This window comes from Nuphar pumila, chromosome 16 (genome assembly GCF_984573655.1).
Source record: "Nuphar pumila chromosome 16, dmNupPumi1.hap1.1, whole genome shotgun sequence".
Taxonomy (NCBI): Eukaryota; Viridiplantae; Streptophyta; class Magnoliopsida; order Nymphaeales; family Nymphaeaceae; genus Nuphar; species Nuphar pumila.
In genome coordinates this window covers 10,860,058-10,884,874 of record NC_143264.1, presented here as the reverse complement: position 1 = coordinate 10,884,874, position 24,817 = coordinate 10,860,058, and the positions used below count along the sequence as shown (strand labels likewise).

The 24,817-nt window shown below is 39.2% G+C and overlaps 1 protein-coding gene across 1 annotated transcript; it reads right to left on the bottom strand.

The window, feature by feature from the left end:
- Positions 1-162: 162 nt before the first annotated feature.
- Positions 163-24,584, bottom strand: LOC149812911 (Ribosomal protein L7Ae/L30e/S12e/Gadd45 family protein). The gene is made up of 4 exons (XM_089991716.1): positions 24,396-24,584; positions 24,236-24,305; positions 13,792-13,897; positions 163-505 (listed from the first exon to the last, which is right to left on the bottom strand). The coding sequence occupies exons 1-4, from the start codon at positions 24,529-24,531 to the stop codon at positions 344-346; spliced, it is 474 nt and encodes a 157-aa protein (XP_089847842.1). The 5' UTR covers positions 24,532-24,584; the 3' UTR covers positions 163-343.
- Between the last annotated feature and the right edge of the window lie 233 nt (positions 24,585-24,817).

Sequence of the window (24,817 nt, the reverse complement as noted above, 5' to 3'; positions counted from 1 at the left end):
CCTGATAAGCCTGACCCATTAACTGGGTCGGGCTTAAAGGGCCCAGCCGGACCTGAGCCTGATTATAACTGAGTCGGGCCGGGCTCGGGCCTGTCAGGCCCTTATCGGACCCTAATCCCGATGTCCACCCCTAACTATTATGACAAACATTAGCTCATTTCATTTTCTCTTAACTCTCTACTGACACAATGCATTGTTCTAGATTTACAGTTTCTTCAATCATGAAGAGCTATTTCTCTAACAGAAGAGACAAGAAACAAGGAAAGGAATCTAAAGCATCTTTCAGTTAATACTTCCAAGGTTGGCCAATGTGACTTAAATTATCCAATGTGACTTAAATTATCTAATAACGAGAGCATTTTAGTTCTTTCACCTCAGTGACAACTTGTGTGTAATCTGCCTGCAATTTTTCCTGCTCTTCCTGGCTCAACTCCCCTTTGGACGGCTTGGTTAATACCAAAACACAGCACGTGGGTCTCCTGGTTGCTCCAGCATTGGCAAGGTCCTGAAAAGTTTTGGTAAGCAGAAGTATGGTGTCAGTAGTGGAAATGGTAAGTGTTTAAAAGCTTTAAACATCATTAAAAGGCATGAAAATTCTACTTCAATCAATACTAAGTAGTGCCCCAAGGGGGGTTGGCGTAGTGGGTGGGGCCTTGACTAATAGATGGGCAGTCAAGGTTCAACTCCCATGGGTGTCACCCCTCTGCGCAAGCCAACGCGTAGGTAGCATAGGTCCCAGGGGCAGGGGTCCTAGCCTCGGAGTTTTATGCTGCCGACATGCAGACCTTAGGTATGGCACGCTGAGACAGAGCGACCAGGTCTTCATACTGGGTGTGGTTTCTTCGGATTATAAAAAAAAAACAATACTAAGCAGTCAAAAGCACTAGTCAGCACCTAAACACCAGTCCCCTAAAAGGCCTAATTAGCACCTAGGCAGGGCTAGTCGGCCTAGTTGAGACAAAATAAATAAATAAATTTAAATAATTTTTTAAATAAAATACATATTCAGCACAATTTATGAAACTAAACAATTGAAACTAAAATAACATAATCATGAATGAAGCTAAACAGTTAAAACATTATTACATTTCTAACATTCAAATCCATCTAAATAAATATTTTTTTAGCTGTGGCGCCTAGAAACCCACAAAATAACATAATTATTTAAAATAAATATATAAAAAATCATAAAAAGAAAAAGAAAAAGTGAAAAGTTGAATTTTCAAAATATACAACCAAAATATGATTGTAATGTTTTAAATATTATATAAAAGACATAAAATAATAAACATGGTGGCTCCCCCTCAACCAACCACCCACCCAAATACTCGCCTAGGCACGTAGGCACTCCTATGCGGTACATTTGTCCCTAGATAATCTAGGCGATATTTTAACCACCAAGAGTAAGAGCCAATATGTTAATGAAGTTATTACATTCGATATCATAGCCCTTTACAGAAACAAATCAATATGCAATAAGACAGTCACATGTATTGGCCTTGGCTATAACTTGGCAAGGCAAAATTTCAGGTTATCAAAGATTTCGAAAATCTTGAAAACTCTCATTAATATTTCAATGCTAAAAGTTTAAAAATATATATAAAAAAATTTAAGTTTATTTGTAAAAAAATAAAGAAAACATAGAAATGTTTTCCAAGATAAATAATAAGTCATTTAAAATTTAGAAAAATGGAAAAAGTTTTGAAATAGTGTGATAGTATTAGAATATTATCAAATTTTCATATTTTGAAAATATCATGATATTTTCACTTTCTAATCATTTGTTAATTATATAATGATATTTTAAAATATTGTTATGAATGTAATATTGGTAGAGATAGATGAGGGATTGATTTGGCTATAAATCAACCCAACACAAGGTATCATGCCTTTGTTTCAATCATACTCACCAATATCGTTCTCTGCAAGTTTTTTCTTGAAAGTTATTCTCAAAAAGTGGTTTTTTTTATCGAGAAAATCTTGAAAGTTTTAAAAGTTGAAGAAAATATAAAGAATAATAAAAGAGATAGTGGGATTTTTCTTATGAAAATATAAGAAAAAATTAAAAAGGCTTTTAAAATATAAAAGAAACAAAAAAAAAAGAAAATATATACTTAAATATGTAATATAAAATTATTTTATGAAAATATCATGATATATATACTATGGTGATATTTTTAAAATATTGTGATAAGACTGTTGTGGAAAAAAAATAATACCTGATATATTCAAAATATCGGTGACATTGGTGACTAGGATTTCAACTAATCACTGCATTAGTAGGGTCCTTGATGTAGTCCTACCAGCCAGAGACGTCAACAATTGGAGCCATATGGGAAAAGGTCTGAAGCTACTGAATAATTTTATTCAGAGAAGAAGTCAATGGCTCATTGATTCAAATCCATGAATATAGTTTTAGAGTGCCTCACCTAAATGTAGTGAAATGAAAAAGAAAAGAAAAGAAAAGAAAAGAGAAGCATTAACTTTCTTCTGTCACATAGGTGCGGGTGTGTTAGATTTTGAATCTCCAGGTTCTTCCACGCGTGAGATCTGAAAAACAGAGAGAGAGAGAGAGAGAAAGGGAGAGAGAAGATGAGAGAAGCCGATACCCCTTCAGCCATAGGGTCGGCTGCTGTGTATTCCTTCGTATTAACAAGAGATTACAATATTTTAGGGTACTAAAATACCCCTCATTACAATAAACAATATTACATAATGCCATTAATGAAGAAGTGGATGTCACGGGTCCTGGATCTTCAGATCCATGACCCGGAACCGAGAAAACACTTCTTTTCACCCTCCCTCAAGTTGTGCATGATCTTGAATCATGAACAACTTGCCTTTTAACATCCAAAATCTGTCTTTTGTCAATCCTTTTGTAAATATATCCGCCACTTGATCTGTAGTTCGAACAAATTCAGGCTCAATCTCTTTCTCTTCTACCTTTTGTCTCACAAAATGCTGGTCTATTTCAATATGTTTGGCACGACTGTGATGGATTGGATTAAAAGACATACTAATGGCGCTCTGGTTGTCACACAAAAGAAGTGATCGAGATATCGATTCTCCGACTTCTGTCAGTAGATGTCTAACCCAAGTAGCCTCAGCAGTGGCGGCTGCCATTGACCTGTATTCAGCCTCTGTACTGGATCTGGCAACAACCTTTTGTTTCTTACTACTCCAAGAAACCAAATTCATCCCAACAAATACACAATAGCCTGATACTGATCTGCGTTCATCTGGATCTCCCGCCCAGTCCACGTCAGAATAAATAGTGATCTCATGTGCACTTTGCCCATTTGTCTTTCGCTTATATGTGAGGCCATCCCCAACCGTTCCCTTCAGATATCGTAGTATCCGTTTAACTGCTTCCATATGCCCTTCACATGGGGCATGCATAAACTGAGAAACTTGATTCACCGAGTAGACTATATCAGGGCGAGTAAAAGTGAGGTATTGTAACATACCCACTATGCTACGGTACTGTGTGGGATTATCAAAAGGATCTCCGTCTTGAGAGCTAAGCCTTTGATGAAGAACGCTAGGAGTACTCAAGGGCTTGCAGTCTTTCATACCCGATTTATTGAGAACATCAATGGTATACTTATGTTGAGTGAGAGTCATTTTTTCAGAGGAACTGTCAACTTCAATTCCAAGAAAGTACCGTAGTTTGCCAAGGTCCTTCATTTTGAACCTCTGATTCAAGAGATGTTTGACTTCTTCAATGTGCTCATTGGAACTGCCAGTGATGATAATATCATCCACATATATCAACAACTGAGTAATTGTGTCTTGGTTCTTAAATATAAATAGGGAGTGGTCAAGAAGAGATTTCTTAAAACCATACTTTTGTATTTCAAGAGAAAAGTTGTCAAACCAAGATCGAGATGCCTGCTTCAATCCATATATCGCCCTTTTTAGTCTGCAGACATATTTTGTAGGATTACCTTCTGCGTAACCAGTGGGTTGTTCCATGTAAACTTCTTCTCTCAAATCTCCATGAAGAAAAGCATTCTTCACATCAAGTTGGCTAATGGTCCATTGGTGTTCAATGGCTAAAGAAAGTATGACTCGGATTGTCCCCATCCTCACAACTGGACTAAAGGTTTCATCATAATCCTGTCCTTGCTCCTGTGTAAAACCTTTGGCTACAAGTCTCGCCTTGTATCGCTCTATAGTCCCATCCGGTTTATACTTTATTTTGTACACCCATTTCGAACCAACAACGTTTCTGTCAGGTGGTCTTGATACGACATCCCACGTACCACATTCATGTAGAGCTTCCATCTCCTCATTCATTGCTTCAATCCATCTTCTGGAATTTGATGCTTGAGAGAACGTTGTGGGTTCATCTTCTTTATTCAAGGCTGTTAGAAAGAGTTGAAAATCTAATGAAAAATTTTCATAACTGACCCACCTTTCAATTGGATGGCGAGAACGTGTGGATCTTCTAGTATCAACAATGTTGGATGTTGAGGAAGCGTCCATATCTGAATCAACTATGGTGGGTGACTCTCTTTCTCGTCGAGTGTAGACAAGACCTTTATACCTCCCTGGATTCAAAGTTGAGTCTGTATTTTCATGATCAATCATTCCATCAGTAGACATAAGTTTCTTATCCTTTTGAATGCAATTTGAGCAAGCATCACTAGCTCCTGAGAGAAGTTCATAATTCAACCAAGGATAATAAGCCTCAACTCTATGTTTTGATTCTGAAGAACTAGTACATTGACAATCAAAATTCAATTCATCGAAGATGACATTTCTTGATATTTTGATGCGCTTGCTCACCGGATCATAGCACCTGTACCCTTTATAGTCATCAGCATAACCCACAAACCTGCACTTTAAAGCCTTGTCCTGAAACTTATGTCTCCTTGAACTGTCAACATGAACATAGCATAAACATCCAAAGACATGCAAATCATAGTAGTTGGGGTGTATACCAAAAAGAGACAAGTAAGGAGACTTGTTTTCCAAAATAGTCATGGGCAATCGATTTATCACATGAACTGCAGAATGAAAAGCCTCTATCCATAAAGTGATCGGAAGATTACTGTCATGCATCATGCTCATCGCACTCTCAACAATATGGCGATGCTTCCTTTCAGCAATCCCATTCTGCTGAGGTGTGTGTGGACAAGACACCTTTTTTCTTATCCCATTACTTTGAAGAAAGTTAGTAAAGTCAATGGAAGAAAATTCACCTCCTCCGTCACATTGGAAACTTAGGATGTTTTCAGAAAATTGGTTTTTTTACAAAGGAATGGAAGTTACGGAACAACTTGAAAGTCTCGGATTTATGTTTCATGAAAAATATCCAGGAATATCGAGAATAATTGTCAACAAATAAAAGATAATATCTAGTTCCAGACATGGAAGCAACTGGAGCAGGCCCCCAAACATCAGAACAGATAGTCTCAAAAGGTCTTGAAGCTCTTTTATTGATAGAATGAAATGGTAAAACATGACTCTTACATAAGAGACAACTAGAACATTTATTGTCATTGACATTTATTCCTAAACTTGACTTGAGAATAAGATTATTCGAAACAAGCTTTTCAATGAAACTACTACTGCAGTGACCTAGACGACCATGCCAAAGATTTGGCTTATTGATTTCAGAGACACTAAAAACACAGGTAGGATTTTCAGAAGACAACGATGATTGGAGCTTCAAGTTTGGATCTGCAGAGCTAACATGTGCTGAAGGATCTTCTTGAAAAACATACATGTTGCCTTGTCGTTTTCCTCTAGCGAACGTCTCCTTCGTGTAGAGATCCTTAACAAGAACAGAAGGAGTAAATTCAACTGAGGCTTTGACATCATCAACAAGTTTAGAAACTGAAACAATGTTTTTCTTGATATTAGGAGCATAAAGAACATTTGAAAGATTGATGGAAGATTCGGGCAAGGGTATGATGGAGTTTCCAATGTGCGAGACAGAGTGGTGTGATCCATCTCCAGTAACTATACTACTTCTACCAATGTAAGGAACAAGTTTTAGGAGCTTACCTGCATCACCAGTAACATGAGTTGTTGCGCCAGAGTCCACATACCAAGTACCTTGCTCATTCTGTTTCAGATTCAATTCTGCTAAGGCTGACAACAACAACTCTTTTACTTCTTCATTGGTCCTTGTACTGTCTGTGCCTCTTTTTGCTTCAGTTTATGTTGATTTTCCTTTATTTAAGGGATTGAACCAGCAGTTGGCTTTGATGTGCCCCCTTTTATTACACAGAAAGCAAGTAGGGATTGGCCTCTGTCTTTGTGAGTTGGTATATGAGTTGGGTGTAGGCAATAATCCACGACCGCCATGGCTACTTCTCCCTTGTGCTCCTTTTCCCTTGATATCATAGCTTCCTCGTCCTCGTGCATAAGTAACCCCTGTAGCAAGAACTTCTTGTGCCCTAGTTTGAATAGATGATTCTTCAGAAAATCCCTTTAGATTCATCTCATATTGTAACATTTTTTCGCGCGCAGATCTTCAAAGTTGGGCAGCTCAGGTAAACATAATAGAGAAGTGACAATCATATGATAGTCGTGTCCCAATCCACTGAGGGTTTGCTGTACCAAATCTTTATCAGAAACTGTACTTCCAACAACTGCTAACTGATCTGTGATAACCTTCATTTTGTTCAAATATTCCATGATGGACATGGAATCCTTTCTTAACATTTGAAATTCTCTTTTAAGAAACATAATCCTGGCCTGAGAAACCTGTGAGTATGTCTGAACTAGTCTGTTCCAAAGTTGCATGGCAGTGCAGTCATCTGGAATAGCTACAAGCACTTCTTGTGACAGTGTTGATGTAATATAAGCAACAAGCGCTTGGTCTCTTTTCATCCAAGCCACAAATTCAGGATTTCTAACATATACGGTAGTAGCTTCCCCTTTGCTGTCCCTTTCTTCTTGTGATAGGAACTCAGGAGGAACTGAAATAGATCCATCCAGGCGTCCAGAAAGATCCTGACTCCTAATGAAAGGTATGATTTGCCTCTTCCAAGTCAAGAAATTACCATTATTTAATTTTTCAGACACGAGATGACTGAGGAAACTGGAAGAAAGAACTGATTGACTAGGAAGTGAATTCATGTTTCACAGAATTAAGAATGAATTCAGCACAATCTGCTTACACCTGCAGTTTTTTTTTTTTTTTGCAGGAACTAACTCAGATCGATGCTATCAGACTGCAGAAACTAATTCAGATTGCTTATATGAAACAGAAATTGAATGTCAATCAGATTTTTAATTTGTATATGAAATGAAATATTTGATATAAATGAAACAGAAAATGAATGTATCGGCTTGATCAAGGATGCAGCTGAAACAAAATAGGACCCTGCGTGATTAGATCACGCTGATATGAAAGAAATAAAAAGATCAATAAACTGAAACAAGAGAAAAGGAAAGGGATAAGGTAGAAGACTGGATAGGTAGAAGGCTGTGGATTGAGTTATTCAGGGGATAGAAAGAAGATTGTGGGGAAACCGAGGTTCAGCCACCACCGAAGTAAAAGAAAAATAGAAAGAGGCGAAAAGAGGACTGTGGGAAGGAGTCAGATCTGAATCAGATCTGATTATCTTCAGATCTGATTGATATCAGATCTGATATAGAAGAAATGAATGTGGGGAGGCAAAAATGGGTCGTTCGTGAACCCAAAAAAAAAATGAAAATAGGGAATGGATGGATATGTTCTTGACTTAGAAGAAGAAATCGAGAAGGACAGATCTATCGGACGTACCTTTGAGATCGATTCTAGTTTCAACTGAAGCGTGGCTCTGATACCATGTTAGATTTTGAATCTCCAGGTTCTTCCACGCGTGAGATCTGAAAAACAGAGAGAGAGAGAGAGAAAGGGAGAGAGAAGATGGGAGAAGCCGATACCCCTTCAGCCATAGGGTCGGCTGCTGTGTATTCCTTCATATTAACAAGAGATTACAATATTTTAGGGTACTAAAATACCCCTCATTACAATAAACAATATTACATAATGCCATTAATGAAGAAGTGGATGTCACGGGTCCTGGATCTTCAGATCCATGACCCGGAACCGAGAAAACACTTCTTTTCAGGGTGCAGATGCAGCGACATGACAGTTTCAAAAAATGTGGGTGCGGGGACCGTCCAACCAAAGGAAGGTACAAAATCTACAACCAACGACGACTGGACGACTCCCTTTCTCCAATGCTTGAGCATCTCATCGATCGAACCTCATATATTTGTTCTTTATAATTTATTTAGTAAGCAATATGCTTTACACGAAGACTTTCTGACATATAGACATGTTTTTCAAAACATGAAAAATCGACAGCTCACAATCCATTTAGAACTTTACAATACAAAGTATTGTGGGTCGTCGATTTTTAGGGCTTTTAAAAATGCATCTAAACATCGAAAATTCATAATCCAAAACATGTTGATCACTAAATGAATGATAAAAATTTAATATATAAAGTCTGATCGATGAAAAACAAGATCGTTAGATAAGGAATGCTGTTGATTATTATTGGTTGTAGATGTTGGTGTATATATATATATATATATATATATATATATATATATGGGTTTGTCTTGACCCAGGTGATTCTGCCTAGGTCTGGTTTGACCCAGGTCTGATTCAGATTTTGGTCAAAGCATCCCAGGTCTGATTTGAACTAGAATTGGGATGAGTCAAAATCAGACCAGTAAAAATATGATTTTATGAATCATGAAATTTTGGTACATTGTGGGCTGTTGAACTTTAAAGCTCTTAGTAAACTAACTTACATTTTGCAAAAAAACATTATTTAAAAATGTTTTCTACTAAAGAAAACTCCGCCTGTGTAGTTATACACTGCCGGTCCCAAGCCCGGATAAAGGAGGAGGGTTGCGGTAGGCCTGTGACAGCCAGCATAAAAACTTTGTCATATCCTATGAAAATGAACCAATATGAGAATTTCGTTGGGGCGTTCCCTACTAAGCGACGCGCTGTACTCTCTAGGCCCGGAGGCAGTGATAAATGTGCAAGGGTTGCTAGGTCGTCGCCCAGAAGCGACGCGTCACACCGGCGCCCGGGTGTTGTGTCAAATAGGCAAGGGTTCCCTCACTTTGTTGGACGGGTGGGGGTAAAGAAGTTAGTCCAAGACCATAAAATTAGGTTAGCCACTTGGAACATAGGGTCTTTAACTGGTAAGTTGGTAGAGTTAGTAGATGTTATGTGTAGGAGAAAGATTGATATTTTATGTCTTCAAGAGACCAAATGGGTAGGTGAGAAAGCTAAAGTGATAGAACCTTGGGGATATAAGATTTGGTATACAGGAATAAATAGGAATAGGAATGGAGTAGGGATTGTTATGAGTCGTCAGTTTATAGATAATGTAGTTGAGGTCCGTAGGAAGGGTGATAGAATTTTACTTATTAAATTAGTATTAGGTACGGATATTATTAATATTATTAGTGTTTATGCACCTCAAGTAGGTTTAGATGATTCCATTAAGCATCAATTTTGGGAAGATTTAGATGGAGTAGTACAAGAGACATCTTATGGAGAAAAGCTTTTCATCGGCGGTGACCTTAATGGACATGTAGGCATTAGTAGGGATGGATTTGAGAATATCCATGGAGGCTATGGTATAGGAGAAAGAAATGAAAGTGGAGAAAGGATTTTAGATTTTTGTTTGTCCTATGATATGATCTTAGCAAACACTTGGTTTAGGAAGAGGGAGTCTCACCTAGTAACATTTAAAAGTGGGGTTAATACGAGTCAGATAGATTTTTTCCTACTTAGAAAGAGAGATAGGGGTTGTTGCATCGATTGTAAGGTTATACCAGGAGAAAGTGTAGCTACACAACATAGAGTCTTAATTTTAGATCTTAGAATTAGACAATGCCGCAAAAGGGATAGACATAGGATAGATCCTAGAATTAAGTGGTGGGCACTGAAAGGAGCTAAACAAGGAATGTTTGTAGAGCAGGTAGTTAAGGAAGTTGATTGGTGTCTCGAAGAGGATTCAAAATCAATGTGGAATAAGATAGCGGGTGGTATGAGAAAAGTAGCTAAGGAGGTATTGGGTGAGTCTAAAGGCGGTGCACCACTAGGTAAGGATACATCATGGTGGAACGAGGATGTCAAATTAGCTATTAAGGTTAAAAGAGAGTGTTATAGAAATCTAAGTAAGAGTCGTGATAATGAGAATTTGGAGAAGTATATGATAGCAAAGAAGGAAGCTAAAAAAGTTGTTCGAAACGCGAGGGCTAAGGTATATAAGGAGGTTTATGACAAGTTGGATACCAAAGAAGGCGAGAAGGATATTTATAGGCTTGCAAAGATGAGAGATAGGAAATCGAAGGATTTGGGTATGGTTAGATGTATCAAAGATGAAACGCAAAGGGTTTTAGTCAAAGATGAGGAGATTAAGGAGAGATGGAAAGATTATTTTGATAAGCTATTTAATGATAGTCATGCTCAAGATCTTGGAGACTTCTCCATTCCTTTTCATGAGATAAATCGTGACTTCATGCGCAAGATTCAAAAGAAAGAAATTGCAGAGGCTTTGAAGAAAATGAAATCAAGAAGGGCAGTTGGCCCAGATGGTATACCTATCGAGGCTTGGAAATGCTTGGGAGAGAAAGGTTTAGAATGGTTGACAAATCTTTTTAACTTGATTTGGCGAACAAATAAGATGCCTAATGAGTGGAGGAAGAGTACTTTGGTGCCTTTATATAAGAATAAGGGTGATATACAAGATTGCACAAACTATCGTGGTATAAAACTCATGAGTCATACTATGAAACTTTGGGAGAGGGTGATTGAGTCTAGGTTGAGGAAGGTTGTCATGATATCGGAGAATCAATTTGGTTTTATGCCTGGAAGATCAACTATGGAAGCTATACATCTTCTTAGACAACTTATTGAAAGATATAGAGAGAGGAACAAAGATTTGCATATGGTTTTTATTGATTTAGAGAAGGCGTACGATAGAGTACCTAGGGACGTTCTCTGGTGGACAATGATAAAGAAAGGTGTTTCTCTCAAGTACATTAGTATAATTAAAGATATGTATGAAGGAGTAGTAACCAATGTCCGCACTTGTGGAGGGGTGACAACCAATTTTCCGATAACGGTTGGGTTACATCAAGGATCTGCTTTAAGCCCTTTCCTATTTGCGATAGTGATGGATGAGATTACGAGATCAATTCAAGAAAATGTACCGTGGTGTATGTTGTTTGCTGATGATATTGTTTTGATTGATGAGTCTAGAGCTGGGGTTAATGCTAAGTTAGAATTATGGAGTCATACATTGGAAGCTAGAGGTTTTAAGTTGAGTAAGAGTAAGACTGAATATATGGAATGTCGGTTTAGTAAGCAACGAAGTAGTGATGGGAGCGTAGTGAAGCTTGGTGAGCAAGATATACCGGTGAATGATTATTTCAAATATTTGGGATCCATCATTCAAAAGTATGGAGAAATTGATGGAGATGTAAATCATAGGATAAAGGTTGGGTGGATGAAATGGAAAAGTGCTACTGGAGTGTTGTGCGATCGTAGAATGCCATTGCGGTTGAAGGGAAAGTTTTATAGGACGACTATTAGACCCGCTTTACTATATGGTACGGAATGTTGGGCTGCCAAGAGACATCATTTTCAAAAAATGAGTGTAGCTGAGATGCGAATGCTTAGATGGATGTGTGGAAATACAATAAAAGATAAGATTCGGAACGAAGAGATACGTAAGAAGGTAGGTGTTGCACCCATTGAAAATAAGATGCGAGAGAATCGTTTACGGTGGTTTGGACATATTCGGCGAAGGCCTAATGATGCTCCAGTTAGAAGGTTGGAGAAATGGGAAAATATATTAGTTAAAAGAGGTCGGGGTAGGCCTAGGAAGACTTGGATGGAGATGATAGGAAAGGATATGAATGCTTTGAACCTCACCGAGGACATGGCGTTGGATAGAAATGATTGGAGGAAAAGGATTCATGTGGAAGACCCAAAATGAATTTCTTTTTTGGTTCATATCGCTGACCCCAATTGTTTTGGGATGAAGGCGTAGTTGTTGTTGTTGTTGTTGTTTCTACTAAAGAAGCTATATAGATCACATTTGTAAGGTTAAATTTATAAAAAAAGAGAAAAAGTGGTGTTTTCTATTAGATTGCATGTACAAACAACCATAGCAAATTTATAATCTACACACAATTATAAGTTTATTTAGGTTTTTAAGTTTGCCGAAGTCCAAACAAAGTTGAACAAGTACAAAATCGGATGTAAATGGTCGAGTGCTGGGTTGACCACACTGACACTTGCTCACACCCAGCTGTGTTGGGTGACGCACACGCACCTGCACACAGCAGAGTCGACGCAGGTGCTTCAGGGGTACAGAAGAACTCATGTTACATAGACTTTCTTATATTGACAAGGCTACCTACACTTATTCTTATAGTCAACAAGTTTGTTTGTGTGCATTTCAATGACCAGTCATCCTTGAGAATTATAAAAAAAAAAAGTTCAAAATAATATCTTTAGCACACTTTGGATCAGCCACACAAAAAGTGGTTTGCTACCTACGATATCTTAGAAGTCGGGTGGTATCTCATTGCCCTCATTTTTTTCTGCTTTCCTATTTTTCTTTGTAACTGCTGCATATTTTAATATTTTTTTCCTTCCTCTAAAAAAAGAAAAAGAAAAAGAATACCTTCAGCATACTTTGTGGGCAAGTTAGTCCTACCTTCTAAGTATGCACCTATCAATATGTTCGGACTTCAAATAAAATGAAAAGGAAAGAACTATTACTTATCTCTGCTAAAAGGCAATGTCTAAAAATAGAGACCAGATTCCAGGTTATTCTTGTCAAGTCCCATAAGCAACATCAACTCGCCAAACTTGGCAAGTCAGTGATCAACGAAAATAATCATTAATGGTGTCATGTTACCTGCCCATAATCGTAGACACATACCAGGTTGCAAGTCTATAACATGAATTTAATGCAGGCTAAGCCGAAAAGGAAAACTAGCTTTGGGCGAGATGAATAAAAGAATTGATAATTCCCCCAAAAGAAACCACAAGAATCACATTAAAACTGCATATTGTTAGCAAAATAAATGACAATTCAATTATTTACTGTCTCATGGGTGGATATGCTGGTGCGGGTATGATGGGTGCAAGAAGGCAATTTCAAAAAACATGGGTGCAGGAGTGTGGCGAGTATATACAACATATATATATATGGTACTAATGAAGGTATAGAACTATTGAGCTGAAAATTATAAGTACAAGCTATATCACCTCAATCTGATCACATAGATGTGTTCAACATGGTTTGTTTACTAAGCATCGAACTTTGGATCATACTTTCTCAACATAAAAAGATGACTTCTTGAGTTATGGAATTTGTTACAGTGTGGGCTCTTGATTTTTTGAGTTCTTAAAAAAAAGATGCTTATGTGTCATGATCACATGATTCAAAACCCATTTCCTACTAAACTAACCTTTTAGATCACATACAAAAGGTCCCATATACAAAAAAATCTAAAAAGATATGAAAAGAAGGTGAGTTTCACTCAATAGCTTCATGCCTTCATTAGTACCAAAAAAAAAGTATATATATATATATATATATATATATATATATATATATATACACACATATAACCCGCATCGACATGGATGCAACACAGATGCAATGCTCTTTTAGCAGTGTCCATGTTAAATATATTATTTAGCAAAAGCCGTTTCGAATAAAGATTGTACCAAAATTGGAATAAATCACTGATATCAGCATGTTAAAGATTGCCATGCACAATAGAACTCACCTCTTTCGATGGCACATATACATATGGTATATCAGCTTCTTCACATAAAATGGGAACATGTGTGATAACATCAATGGGGGAAATGTTTCCTGCAATAACACACAACCTGCAGCAAGCAAAAATATCCCTGTAATTTGACAGCTCGGGATCTGTATAAGAAAATAAGACTTTTTGTCTTTTCATGAAGAGAAAAAATAAGGAAAAAATTTGACACCAAGAGGCACAAATTCAATTAGTAAGAATTCAACAATAAGATGTACAGGAGTGGCATGCTTAACCAGGTTGAAAATCTGCGGGCAAGAGCATCCAAGCAATGCATTGTCACGTCCAGAAGAGAAAACAAGGCTAATGAACATATCCGAACCCAAAAATACCATAGAAGTGCATGCAGCAAGATTACTTGTTTATCAGTGAATGTAAACACATGCAAGTCATGCAGTATAAGTCATTAGTGTGGGTAAGTGTGACATAAATCATCTTAGATTTTTTGGTATTGCTGCAGTTTTTCCCAAAGATCATTCAACCGAGACGAAAGAAGATGAAGAGCATTGGGGCTGAAAATAAGACGATACCCAATATGGGTTGTCCCTTCAGATCTTATCTATTTAAATTAAAACACAATTAAATTGTGGGAGGCTGTTAGAATAGCTTTATTCTTTTATTTCTTTTCTATGAGACGTGTACATGGGTCCAATTACAAGATCATTATGCCCACTTACAAGCTAAATGCAGCCAAATACATATTGGATGCCCAAATAAATATAAGTGGTTTGATGATCCGATACAAGTGGATCTAGCTTAAGCCATGGGGCTTGTAACAATTCACCATGCTTCCACTTGCCTTGTCCTCATGTAGAAGTGTAGTTTCTCATGAACATTTACTTTTGTTGTTGCCTTTTTTTTATAGTTTGTCACAAAATGTTTACTTTTTCCTAGTGATCTTGGGTCATCAGAGTTTCATTTACGATATTAAGCCATTATTTTGTTTTCTTTTTAAAAGAATTATATCACTAGCCATTTTAAATTTATCACTAACATGACTACTACTTGAATTGAAGCTAGAAAAAAATAATACAGAAAGAAACAAAGATACAATGGCCCAAGCAAATCTATATAAGTGCCTTTCAAAATAAGAATAAACTCTGTAACATGAACAAAATTTCATACAACCACAAAGTTTATCCAGAGTTAATATTAAGCATCTCAATTTTCTTCCTCCTTAGTCTATACTCTATTCCCTTAAAGCTCTCAACTGCCAGCATGATAGAAGGCTATGACAAGCTACGCTTCAAGAACTTGGGGGAGCAAAGCCGCTTTAAACATTTGTTGGATTTTGGCAAAACAAAGACGCTTCAAACGAGAAACACATAATGATCAACTCCCCACAAAAGTTAAATCTTAAAAAATGTGCCATTCATCATCAACGTAGAACAAAAGAAATCATTACTAGAACCTTGCACAGCCTCATGACTGCTAATGAAAGAATTTTAAAAACCAAGAGGTAATGGAAGATCCTCAAAAAGGATCTAGGAGAGGGAATCTTCAAGTCTTGAAGTGGTAACATATAAGGGAGTTTGAATAGCCTTTTAAATGGAAATTTAAATGAAGGACATGCTAAACAGTGCTTACTATAATGAGGATATGTATGCTTAACATGGCAGTGGTTAAAGAAGGAAGAGTGTCGATGCACATGCTCAAGATCCCTGTCATTGTCGCACAAGCTGAAGGTGATAACAAAAGTGCTAGATGACACTCATAGGACATTGGTGGCATAGAAAGCATGTCTAGCAGTCTCAACAAGACCCAATTTGCTCAAATGGGTCTAAAGAAGGCAAACTTAGTCTAGGTTTAATCTCTACTTGGGATAGAGGATACGTTGGATTGTTTAATAAATTCACTCGCCATCATAATATGGCCTCCTTGTAGTGAAGGTCCTAATGAACCTCCTTCAAAATCTCTGAACACAGAATATGGAGCCTAATAAACATTTGAGAAAGGTGTTGCTCACTAAATTTTGGATGTTCTCCAACAACTCGCTGTGTACCTCGAAACTTTATAGGGTTCACATATATTGGTACGCAGTGCTCTTTCCTTGTCAAAGGTAAGCTCCAAAATAACAAGGAATTGTTCGTTAGGGAGACTTGAAAATAAACCCTTTACTCCTTTAGGAATTGTTAATTCTATGTGTTGGTATAAATTATTGGTTCCTTCGTTTTGAGCTTGAGTTTTAGCAGACACTAGGCAACTCTTGTCATATTTGTTATAATATGTAAGTGACATTGTTAGCAATAAGTGCACTCAAAGAAAGTAAAAACATGAAGAACTCAAAGCAGTCAAAAAAAGTTCCCAGTTCCTCAATTTTCAACCAATGATTACCTTATTTTATTGGGATGAAAATTATGTTTGAATCAATGTCCTTAAGCATAGATAATGTAGAGATGCCCAAAAAGTAGTATATTAATCTGAAACATGATTTCTTATTTTTCCAAGAACTGCACATTCATAAGCAGCTAAATCTGGTAGAGTTCATGGAACTACAATTAAATGCACCCTTAATAAGGAACTTTTGAAGCCACTATTCAATAAGATGATAGATAAAGGGTTAAAATTGGTTGGTTACAATGACGCGTATCTTGCAAGAGACGCCGAGAACAGGAGCCTATCAGCAGTTTTGCATTCCCTTTATCATACTGCACAAATTCACGGATGTTGAACTCGAAATGTGATACAACACGTCAAACATGTGTCAACTACAATGAGAAGAAGCAATATGGCCAAAGTGTTGGACATTTTGGGTTATGGGTCCAACCCACAGTCTGACCCGGTTTGACACCCTCTTAGTGGGTCACGTAAGTGGCTGAGTAATCGAGATAGTGGGTGGGAGTTACGTGAATGTGGAGAGACCACATTCACGTAACTGCCCAATTCCTCCATTATATAAGGGGTTAGGGGTTATGAAGATGATGAGTATTCGTAACATTTCCCTGCCAAAATACTGTTCCGCATTCAGACTCTGCGGAAAGGGTCCTGCTCACCGTCGACATAAGGCCTGGGCTCATTGTGGGCTTCGACCGGCTGAGGAGAACGCCGAACTACCTACACGAACTATGGCGAATCCAGGTACGCTCCCTGTCATGTTGTTTTTTCAGGGTTTCGCCCAACATTGGGTTATGGGCCCACAGCTACCACGCATTTTCCGCTGCGTGTGGCCGTGTAGGCTGTATCGGCAATTTGGTGTCGGTGGAGTCGCCGTGGGGCGACAACCACCGATTAGCTGCAGATTGTCGCCGTGGGGCGACAGTCTTCACCGGCTACTGTTGCCGTAAAGGGCGATATTATATTCCCGGTTCAGGCAAACCTCATAAAAAAAATGATCGTTTTATACCTGTGGCCGTTGGGCTGCAGGGAGGTTTTTGTCGTCGCCGGGATCATCGCCGGAGCCGTCACCTGAAATCCCCTGCACCGTCAGGTTGCAGGGTGGTCGGCATATGGCGAAGGTGTTGCCGGGGTTGAACGTCGGATGGCCGGCGTCTGGGGTTTGACAAAACCCCCTTTTCTCTGCCCGGAGTTCCATCAGGCCGCCATGGAGTTGCCGTCGCCGGGGCGTCTGCAGGCGATTCCAGCCGGTAGTCGGTGCCGGCAATAGCATGTCGCCGTAGGGCGCCGTCAGTCGCCGTAGGGTGCCGATGACCTTGCTGGCGCCGCTGGGATGTCGCCGGCGGATTTTATGGCATCCGGAAATGGCAGCCGCCGTCTGGAACTATTGGAGTCGGGGCGTGGGGCTGTCGTCGGACCGACGTCACCGTGGGGTGACGCAGGTCACCGTGGTCCGGCGTCGGTCGCCGTTACGGCGACGTGGGTCGCCGTGGAACCGAAAAGGGCGGAAACCCTTTTCGGTTTCTCTGAAAATTCAAACAGAAACCCATCGGGTTTCTGTTTAATTTCTATCAGGGGACCGGATCGGGTCCCGAGTGAAGACCCGATCCAAACCCGAAATGGACCGGGCCTGCTATTATTTTTTGGATCTGACCCGGACCCATGTGGGACCGGGTCTGGGTCTGATCCGAAAAGGATCGGGTCTCCATTTAGGATCAGGTCCGATCCAGATCCATTTTGGTACGGTCTGATCCGGACCCATTAAGCGTCGGATCATACCTGGGTCCATGAAGGACCAGGTCCGACCCGGGTCTGTTTTGGACCGGGTCCGACCCGGGCCTGTTTCGGACCGGGTCTAACTCGGGTTCTGTTCGGGCCGAGTCTGATCCGTATTAAGTAAGGGTCGGGTCGGGTCAGACCCGGATCCCATTTAAACCGGATCGGATCCATGTAATGCAGGATCCAAACACTATTAAGACTGAATCGGATCAAGAACCTGATCCGACCCCTTCCGGAACCGGTTCGAAGCCGTTTTTGACCGGTTCTTTCCAGTTTTTCACCGGTTCCGAGATGCTGAGACCCTGTTTTCATAAATATAAAGAAATACAGGGATTTTGGCATACAGTTATAGGGTTTTATGAACTTTTATTCATATTAAGTATCGGTTTATAAGGTTAAGAACCGGTTCAGACCCTTAGATGACCGGTTCGGGGCGTTTTCTGACCGGTTCGGGGCGTTTTCAGACCGGTTCAGAGTGTTTTTAGACTGATTCCTACATGAGGACCCTGGGTTTTACCCATATGAACATGCTTTTGTTATTTTTCATGCTTTATAAAGTATTTATTTTGAATAATGTATGATTTATGCATGTTAATTCATGTATTTAGCGTTGGTTAAGCTAAATTTATGACAATTAGTTTATGCATTTTTGTTGAAGTATGAACTGATATTATGTTATGAATATACATGCATTAAAATGTGTGCATGGGTGTGCTCCATAATACGAATAGGTTTTTCGGTAAAAGATTTTGATTAACTGATTCATGTAATCACCAAAGTGATCTGAGTCGTGTTAATTAAGGATTCTTTGGACCGTATTAAGATTCGTAATTATGATTGTGTGTGAATTTATGAAACATCGATTCTACCCAAAGGTAGGTCGTTGTGTTCCAAATTTACACAGGGTGTGATAGTAGATGTGCATTTCAGCCCATGAAGCATGTTCGTACCCAAAGGTACAGTGCTGAATTGCCTCTGGATTCATGATCTACTAGTTTCACCAACTGAAGTCAATTCCTTGAGAATTGAAGAGACGGAACAATTATGAGTATTGTTGTTTTCACCAAAGTGAAACGATAATGGCTCAACTATGCTTGTCTCAGAAAAGGTGAAAATAAAGGGTCTCACTTTTACCTTTTCAACACCAGTCTCGTCTGAGCAATAATAGTAATGTTTTTCCGTTTTTCGTTCATTGATTTATCAGGTTCATTCCATATCGACGGTTCAAGTAGTATCCCTATCTTAGACGGATCAAATTTTTCTGATTGGAAAGAAATCGTGTTATTCACTTTGGGCTATATGGATTTAGATCTGGCCCTTAGAATTGACGAACCTCCCGCTCTTACAGAGCAGAGTACAGCCGATCAGAAGGCTGCCTCTGAGAAGTGGGAGCGCTCGAACAGACTTAGCCTGTTGCTTTTGCAAACTCGGGTGGCTAAGAACATTCGAGGCGCAATTCTTCATTGTAGGACTGTTAAGGAATTTCTGGGAGCCATTGAGGCTCAATTCGTCACTTCTAATAAGGCAAGGGCCAGTACCCTCATGTCCAAATTAGTGTCTATGAAATATGCTGGTGACAGTCACATCCGACAGCACATTTTGGAAATGAGGAATATTGCGACTCAACTGAATGATATGAAGTTCGCCATCTCTGACTCATTTTTAGTCCATCTGATCTTAACCTCGTTACCTACTGAGTATGGACTCTTTAAAATCTCCTACAACACACATAATGATGAGTGGTCTTTTAATGACCTCTTGAGTAAGTGTGTTGAGGAAGATGAGAGATTGAAGGGTGAGAGGGTGCCAAGTGCACATATGGCCTCTCATAAGGATAAACAGAGGTCGAGGCCAAAGAAAAACTCCTTCAAAAAGAAGAATCAGAAGAGAGCCACTGGAGAGAGTTCAAACTCTCAGGCGAAAGCCAAATCTCAGTTAGGTGGCCCTTCTATAAAGTGTTTCTTCTGCAAAAAGAAAGGGCATAAGAAGGTGGACTGTTTGAAGTTCAAGAAGTGGCTCGAAAATAAAGGTAATAAGTCATTTGTTTCTCATGAGTGCAATATTATTCATGTTTCATTGCATAGTTGGTGGATTGATTCTGATGCCACGGTGCACATTCCAACTCTTTACAAGCATTTCTGAACAAAAGGGAACCAACAGAGCATGAAAGAAGCATCTTCTCAGGAAATAAGATGCGTTCGCATGTCAAGAGCGTTGGGACCTGCAGAATTGTGTTGGAGTCGGGATTTGTATTGGATTTGGTCGATACATTTTATGTTTCATCTTATAGTCGGAACCTAATTTCAATTTCAAAACTTGACAAGTTTGGTTTTGCTTTTAAATTTGAAAAATTCTGAACTTATTGTTATAAAAAATTCAATGAATGTAGGTTCTGCATATATGTGTGATGGTTTGTATCGATTAAAAACCAAATTCCAAATTCGAGAATCTCACTCCATTGAGAACACAATGATTGGCAATAAACGTGGCCTAAAGGATGATCAATCCTATTTGTTTTGGCATCGAAGATTAGGACATATCTCGAAAGAGAGAGTCAAAAGACTCGTAAAAGAGGGAATCCTTGGATCCCTTGATTTTACGAATATAGAGCCATGTGTTGACTGCATAAAAGGCTAAGCAGTCTAACACATATAAGAAAGATGTCAAACGTAGCAATGAAAAGTTAGAAATAGTGCATACAGATGTCTGCGGCCCTTTTTCACCGTGTTATACGGGTGAAAAATATTTTGTCACCTTTATAGACGATTACTCATGGTATATGTATCTCTACTTATTATCTGAAAAATCAGAGGTCTTTCAGGTTTTTAAGGACTTCAAGAAAGAAGTAGAGAAACAAACCGGTGAAGTTATTAAGGTTGTCAGATCAGATAGAAGTGGTGAATATTATGGTCGTTTCACTGAGATGGGACAAAAGGAAGGTCCATTAGCACAATTTCTAAAAGAGGAAGGCATTGTACCTCAGTATATCATGCCTGGTAGTGCTTACCAGAATGGTGTAGCTGAAAGGAGAAACCGTACGCTTAAAGAAATGGTTTGAGCGATGTTGAATCACTCAAACCTTCCTTTGACCTTGTGGGGTGAAGCTCTTAGGACTGCAGTGCATATTCTGAATAAGGTTCCTACGAAGGTTGTTCAAAAGACTCCTTACGAGTTATGGACAGGTAGAAAAACTTCTTTGTCATATATGCACATATGGAGATGTCCAGCAGAAGCTAAATTGTATAACCCACATATAAAAGCTTTTGATCCTAGGACAACTAGTGGTTTCTTCATTGGTTATCCAGAAAGATCGAAAGGCTTTAGGTTTTATTGTCCATCTCATACACCACAGATAGTGGAAACTGATAAAGCAAGATTTCTTGAAAATGGTTCTGTTGGGATAGATGCGTCTCAAAATATTGATTTTGAGGAAATGCAGGATTCAAGTTCTACACCTGCTGAGGATAATGACCTGATTTTCTCTATCATTATTCCTTCGAGTAATGTAAGAGAAAGTCTAGTCAATGAACATCAATCACAACTAGATCCGGTTGTTGATGAGGATATACAACAACAACAGGATACAGAGGCTCATTTTGAACCACCTGTAGCACCTGTATGGAGGTCCACCAGAATTAGGAAATATGCTATCCATCCGGACTATGTGGTGTATTTACAAGAGTCAAATGATTTCATAAACATTGATGAAGATCCCTTCACATTTGCAGAAGCCATTGAAAGTGAAAGATCAACACATTGGATCAATGTCATGAAAGAAGAGCTTGACTCTATGGCAAAGAACCAAGTATGGGATCTTGTACCTCGACCTGATGGAGTTAGACCTGTTGGTTGTAAATGGGTTTATAAAACCAAAACAGACTCTAAAGGTCATGTGGAGAGGTACAAGGCTAGGCTTGTTGCAAAAGGTTTCACACAGATAGAGGGCATTGATTATAATGAAACTTTTTCTTCTGGCTCAACTAAAGAATCATTGAGAATAAGCATGGCCCTCGTAGCTCATTTTGATTTAGAGCTGCATCAGATGGATGTGAAAACTGCCTTCCTGAATGGGGATCTGAATGAGGAGGTATACATGCAACAACCTCATGGTTTCAGTATAAATGACTCAAATAACTTAGTTTGCAAATTGAATAAGTCAATTTATGGACATAAACAGGCCTCCCGCCAGTGGTATAAAAAGTTCAATCAGGTAATTATGAACTTTGGATTCACTGAAAACATTGTTGATCAGTGTATTTACATTAAGACTAGTGGGAGTAAGTTCATAATTTTGGTTTTATATGTTGACGATATTCTTCTTGCAACTAATGATTTGAGTCTTTTACATGAAACAAAAGAATTTCTTTCCTCTCACTTCGATATGAAAGACATGGGCGAGGCCACTTATGTCCTTGGAATCGAGATCCGTCGTAACAGAACTAAGGGTGTCCTTGGCCTATCTCAGAAATCCTATATCCTTAAGGTTCTTAAAAGACATGGGATGGAGAATTGTTCTCCTAGTTCGGCACCTATAGTGAAAGAGGATAAATTGAGCTTGAAGAACTGTCCTCAGGATGATATTGCGAAGGCTCAGATGGATGTTGTCCCATATGCCTCGGCAGTTGGGAGCTTACAGTACGCGCAGACCTGCACTCGACCTGATATAGCATTTGCTGTGGGAATGCTTAGTAGATATCAGTCAAATCCAGGCATTGCGCACTGGAAGGCAGCGAAGAAGGTCATGCGCTATTTACAAGGAACGAAAGACTATATGTTGATCTACAGGAAAGTTGATCACCTAGAGGTCGTTGGATACTCTGATGCGGACTTAGGAGGGTGTATTGACAGTAGAAAATCCACTACTGGATACATTTTCCTTCTAGCGGGTGGTGTTGTCTCATGGAGAAGCGGAAAGCAGTCTACCACTGCTGCTCATATCATGGAGGCGGAATTTATTGCTCTATACGAGACTTTGTCACAGGCCATTTGGATAAGGAACTTCATTATGGGTCTTGGTATAGTGGACTTTATTGAGAGACCACTAAAGATCTTTTGTGACAATGAAGCAGTCGTGTCCTTTTCAAATAACAACAAGAGCTCAACATCGTGTCGACACATGGAGTTAAAATATTTTGTTGTTAAAGAAAAGACCGAGAATCATCTGGTATGTATTGATACAATTGAGACGAAGGAAATGACTGTGGATCCCCTTACTAAAGGGCTAGCACCGGGATTGTATTCCCAACATGTAAAGGGGATGGGTCTTTTTTATTTCTTCTGATATATGACAATACATTATGTAATCACATTTGTGTTTATGTTTTGATTCTCTAAGGTTTTGAGTTATTGTTGATTTTGCATAAAGAATCTCTCATATGGGTTAGAGAGAATAGCATAATAACAATATTAAAGAACCAATAGAATAGGTGAGAGACCAACCTATTCATAAAGGTAATTTCTTTACATGCCTAAGCACTGAAGGTGAATTGTAGTGTATTACAAGGAAATATGACATTTCATAAAGAGGTGTTCATATCCTTGATTCATACGATTCATCCTTGTGATAAAGGGTGGCATGTGAACCCACATGAAGAATTAAATCGAGATAATGGTATACACCTCGATTTAGTACACTTTTGATGTCAATCGGTCAAGTGGGAGAATGTTGGACATTTTGGGTTACGGGTCCAACCCACAGTCTGACCCGGTTTGACGCCCTCTTAGTGGGTCACGTAAGTGGCTGAGTAATGGAGATAGTGGGTGGAAGTTACGTGAATGTGGAGAGATCACATTCACGTAACTGCCCAATTCCTCCATTATATAAAGGGTTAGGCGTTATCAAGATCGTAACATTTCCTTGCCAAAATATTGTTCCTCATTCAGACTCTGCGGAAAGGATCCCGTCGACATAAGGCCGGGGCTCATTGTGGGCGTCGACAGGCTGAGGAGAACGCCGAACTACCTACGGACTATGGCGAATCCAGGTACGCTCCCAGTCATGTTGTTTTTTCAGGGTTTCGCCCAACACAAAGCACTTTCTTGGAGTATATCATGCACAATACAAGGTAATATCAGTCTATTGAAGCAAATAGCAATTAATCTTTAGAATAAGACAAATTACAGGCAAACAAAAACAAAAAAAACTTTCTATCTGTACAGGAAGACCAAGCATACGAAACTAACGTTAAACCAAAAAATAAAGTTAATGGGCATTATTACTAAAGATTTACAGTAAGATAAAATACATGAAAAATCTGCCAGGTTGATAAGAAAGAACAACTCTACTGACCCTTTATTGCCACGCCTGATGCTCTTCACCACCTCTTTTACGCCCCTCTTCAAGCTTTTCGACTCGGATGCTGAGAATTATAAGAAAATAGAAGAACCCCACATAGTCATTTCTTGAAAGAAACACTCGGAGAGAGAAGGAGAAAGACAGCAAACAGCACCTCTCCTGACGAGTTTGAGGGCTCTCTTGCAGAGTTTCTTGCCGGCAAGAGGCTCGGCAATTGGGGAGATGGCGACCAACCTCCTCTTCTTCTCTTCCCTCGACGCCGACTTCTCTGTCTCGCTGTCGCTGCCCATCCCTTCTACCTCCTTTCGGCGACCTCTTTGCAGAGCTGCCCGTTTCAAAGTGCTCAGCTTCAAGGGTTTTTTTGTGGGGGTGGGGGGGGGGACCGGAGCCATATGGTTGGGTATGTCCTAATCCGGGCTGCAAACGGATCGGATATCTAATCCGAGTCCGACATACTACTATTTCCGGATTTGGATCCCTTAAGTAAAATCGGAATGTTCATTCAGATCGGATTCGGATCTGTTCAATCAGATTGCTTTCAGATTTGGGTTGGATTCAGTTCATCATTTTAAGTTG

Bases quoted from the DNA above. Each gene is read 5' to 3' on its own strand.
- LOC149812911 (XM_089991716.1), bottom strand. From the start codon at position 24,531: ATGGGCAGCGACAGCGAGACAGAGAAGTCGGCGTCGAGGGAAGAGAAG. The intron at 24,306-24,395 runs GTGCTGTTTGCT...TATAATTCTCAG, and splicing joins CCTCAAACTCGTCAGGAGAG to CATCCGAGTCGAAAAGCTTG. The intron at 13,898-24,235 runs GTCAGTAGAGTT...TGCTTGCTGCAG, and splicing joins ATCAGGCGTGGCAATAAAGG to GTTGTGTGTTATTGCAGGAA.